The 4,320-nt window shown below is 38.6% G+C and overlaps 1 protein-coding gene across 1 annotated transcript; it reads right to left on the bottom strand.

Annotated features, from left to right (window-relative positions):
• Positions 1-441: 441 nt before the first annotated feature.
• On the bottom strand, positions 442-2,846 carry LOC132140465 (chemerin-like receptor 1). The gene is made up of 2 exons (XM_059549249.1): positions 2,639-2,846; positions 442-1,816 (listed from the first exon to the last, which is right to left on the bottom strand). The coding sequence occupies exon 2, from the start codon at positions 1,790-1,792 to the stop codon at positions 824-826; it is 969 nt and encodes a 322-aa protein (XP_059405232.1). The 5' UTR covers positions 1,793-1,816; positions 2,639-2,846; the 3' UTR covers positions 442-823.
• Positions 2,847-4,320: the final 1,474 nt, after the last annotated feature.

Below are 4,320 nucleotides of genomic sequence, written 5' to 3'. Positions count from 1 at the left end.
TTGCAGTGCACAAGCCACGGTTAAAACTCCCTGACATGGCTGCTTCAACACTAACTGTGGTTACTGAAACCACGACTTCTTTCTCTGCATGAATATTTCGGCGGCATTCCCACATCGTGATGTATAGACATGTGGTGCGTGTTTGAATGAGCGGTTTTAGGGAGACGTGGACAAGTCTTAACTTTAAGAAAGAATATCTCTTTGGATTTGAGACTTTAGTCTTTTCAACTTCACAGATCTTCTTTATGCACCAAGAGCTTGTAACACTCCAAAGAGAAAGGAAAAATTTAAATTGCATCATATGTCCCCTTTAAATAATTAAGAGAATTCCCAGCATTTAAGGAAACAGCATGGTTAGAACAAGATTTTTATTATATTTTTTATGTATATGTTAGCAGAACAAAGAGAGAGAGATTTGGAGCATGACAACATTTGTCGATCTTTTAATTATCTTTTCAAATGATGTTTAAGACATACATTCAAAAACCACAAATAATTTTAACTCCCCATTCACCCCACCCCATGTGTTAATCAGTAACTTATATGGTAAGATAAAAACTGTAAATATTTAATAGCTATCATAAACAAAATATAATGACTTGTAAAGTAGCTTATATTGAACCTTTATTTAAAAATGTTTTATCTTCAACTTTTAATTTTCCAAGCTCAAACGTGCAACAGACAAAATAACTGCACTACTTAATGCCAAATCGTTTCTATGGGCCAGAATCCTCTTTAGTCCATGACTCGTGTTAAAGTTTCAGAAAGCAGTGGAATGTCTGTTATCCACAGAATTGGTGATTGAAGTTGCTCCTAAAGTACTTTAGGTCTCCTCATCAATGGCGCTCTCAATCTTGTAAAGAAAGGAATAGCATCTCTTCTTAAAGTCCTTGGCCATGAATGCATAGATGAACGGGTTTAGAAAACTGTTTGCACAGGCGAGACTGCCGGATACTTGTTGGGCTATGTGAAAGGCAGAGCTGTGCTCGGTTCGGTCCAACTCTAAAATGGAAACTACTTGAAATGGCAACCAACAGATGAAAAAAGTTGTGATCAGTAACGTCATGATCTTGAAGGGTTTGGTGAATTTGGACATTTGGTTTGCTCTAAGTTTACGGATCAGGATGGAGTAACAGATGAAGATGGTCAGGAATGGAATCAAAAACCCCAAAATAAAGCGCATTAACACAACAGTTTTGTGGTGATGCTCATAGTTGCTATAGCATATGTCTTTTGATCCTATATTCGTAGTCTCTCTGAATTTGGCAGGTGGAATGCTAAGCAAAGAAGACACGAACCAAACTAACAAAACAACTACAGAAGCTTTCAGTACGGTGCGCTGATTCTGGGCCCAGACGGGAAACTTGACGGTGATGCAGCGATCCACACTAATGATGACCAGGATGAAAATGCTGCTGTACATATTGAGGGTCATAACAAAAGAGTTGAACTTGCACATGAAGAGCCCAAAGATCCAGCTCCCCTTCAAGTTGTAGTCAATGGTGAAAGGGAGAGTAGCGCAGAAAAGGAAGTCAGACAGAGCCAGACTCAGGTACCAGGTGGTGTTCACTGACTTCTTCATCTTAAAACCAGTAATCCAGATCACCGCGCCATTTCCAATGATGCCAAGAAGGAATATGATCACATTAAAGATCACCATAATTATACATGCTGCTTCCCTGCAGTATCCAAGATGTACGTCCTCATCAGGGCTGGCTACAGAATAATCTTCTGTATCAGAATATCCATCATAATAATCAATATAATAAGTTGAATTCGTTGTGTTTTCCATTAGAACTGAATTGGAAGCAGAGTTCTGTAACAAAAACAATATGAAATTTATCCAAATGCATTTTAATTAAAGTCGGGCTGTAACCTTCACAAACACTGGGGGGACTTAGAATAACTGGAAATTGCCAATCTGGACCAGCCCCCCCCCACCCCTCCCCCCCATTGGACATTTTGAAAAACATACTGTATGTTTTACTAGATTTGTTTTGTTCTGAAGGGACCATGTAAAATTTTTTAGTTAAATATTACCATTTGATGCTATGTAACAGAGTTTACCAATAGTTTTCAGTATTAAAAAAAAACATTACTCTCAGTATTAAAATAACAGAATCTGATTCCAATCAGTCTTTTTCTGACAAGCAGTGCTGTCAAAATACCATTAAAAAGCACAATGCTAGCAAAATGTCTTTCCTTTTTTTCCCCATCAACTGCTTGCACTTTTCTGATAATCCTTTTGACCCTAGATTCCCTTTGGTGGGTTACAGGCATCCCAGTTTGTATGAAGGAAATTGCCTAATTTGCTACTTAAAAAGCTAATGCTATTCACATTTGAATTTTAAGTACAACTTTAAGTGAAACTTGTAACACTGATGAGTGCAAAGTATGTCTAAGTGAGCAGGGTGTAATCCCTCATTTTGTGTTATATCTGATATCTACCACCTTTAAAAAGATGGTTGCAATCCTAAATTTGGAAAACATTCTATTACAACATGGAATTGTTAATCGTATGCATTAGAATTATTTTGCTGCTCTGTCTTTAAAATTGAACCGAAAACAAATGTGCAATGTATGATCATATACATATATTATCTTTCATCGGTTCTGATGTTATCTGAAGATAACTTACCTTACAAAGTAAGCTACACAATGCCGTTTGCAGCTCTTCAGAACTCAACTTCTGCTGCTGGGTTGTTTGCTGTTAAGTGCAGACTGAGTGTCAGACTCTGTTCTTGTCTTTTGCAATAGCGTCTGTCTCTGGACTGTAAGAGAGGGGAGTAACTGGAAGGAGGCAATGGATGATAGCCAATTAAACAAGATTGAAAACAGATTTGAGGGGAAGAAATAGAGGGAAAAGTTGGTCTGAACATAGCATGTTTGGTGATGGAAACAATAGTATGAAACTGAAAGCTAACTAGAATGAGAAACAGAAACTTAAGAATTTAGAGAAAACACAAAGGAAAGACTGGAAAGTTATAATTGAGTTTAACCAGGATGGTGGACATTACCTCCCACATAAACTTACCAGGGCAACTGAGAAGGAGATTGGTAAAATTAAATTCGCTAAATTTATGAACAGAAAAAGAATACTGATACATGCAATCAGCAAACTAAACAAGACAAGATTCTCAGTATGTCCTCACTTCAACGGGAAAGGATGAAGGCTCATATTCCGGGAGCAATGACAAAGGTGAGAGGAGTTATCTCAGGAGTACCATTGAGTATGTCCCTAATTCTGAGCAAATGGGATACATGTATTACAGTGTGAGAGAGAGTACATTCCCAAACCTCTCAGATGTTACAAGAGTCAAATAATGGGGCACACAGCAAAGCAGTGCAAAGGAAAGCTAAGGTGTGCTAGATGTGGAGGTCAGCATAAGTATGGTAAATGTGAAAATTATGCAGAGGTTAAATACAGTAACTGTGGAGGAGAGCATAGCGCAGCGTTTTGCAGCATGTGAAGTGCAGAGAGAAGCCAGAGAAGTCCAGAAGGTTAGGTAGTTTTTAAATAAAGTATTATATGCATAAGCACTAAAAAAAAGTCAGAGAAACAGGATCAAATGACAGAAACTCCAGTGGAAAAGGCCAAAGGAACATAACAGCCATTAATCAGACACCAATCCAGATTTCAGATTATCAAAGAATGGTTTTGAGCACATCAAGTTGATGAAGATACTTTAGCAGTGAAGAAAGTCAACTTTTGTTGGTTTCATTTTTCACATCATCAATGTTGCATCACAGTTAAAAAGGAAAAGTGACAGAATTAAGGCTATTGTAGAGGCAGTAGTAACATTTCTTGACATGAGAGACGTCAAGGCAGATCAGATGCATTGTTGACACTGAAAATTGAGGAAATACACAAACTGATGATTAGGACGCTGTGACAAGTGGGGCGGGGCCGAGAGCCGTGCGAACAGGAGCGAGGCCGGTGGAGTGATTGGAAATGAGCGACACCTGCTCGACCCACTGGTCTCGAGTCCCACGGAGGAGATGGAAGGATATAAAAAAGGAGTGACGACAGTGAAGGACGAGAGAGGACCAAGCCTGGATTTTAGTTTGTGTTTTGGTTTTGTTTGTGCGCGGCAGTCGGCCGTGAGGGGCTGACGTGCTGTTTTGTGTTTATTTTGATTATTAAAATGTAATTGATTGTCCGCCGGTTCCCGCCTCCTTCTTCCCGATGATTATGAAGTTTTATCGTTCCAGACGCTAATCATGGTACTTCATATACAACAATGGAATGTGAGAAGCCATTCAGCTAATGGTCAAGAATTTAAAAAGTACATTCATGAATAACATGTATCTGATGTAGTA

This window comes from Carassius carassius, chromosome 5, assembly GCF_963082965.1.
Source record: "Carassius carassius chromosome 5, fCarCar2.1, whole genome shotgun sequence".
NCBI classification, from domain to species: Eukaryota; Metazoa; Chordata; class Actinopteri; order Cypriniformes; family Cyprinidae; genus Carassius; species Carassius carassius.
Note: the sequence above shows the minus strand (reverse complement) of the source record. Positions and strands in the feature narration are given on the sequence as shown.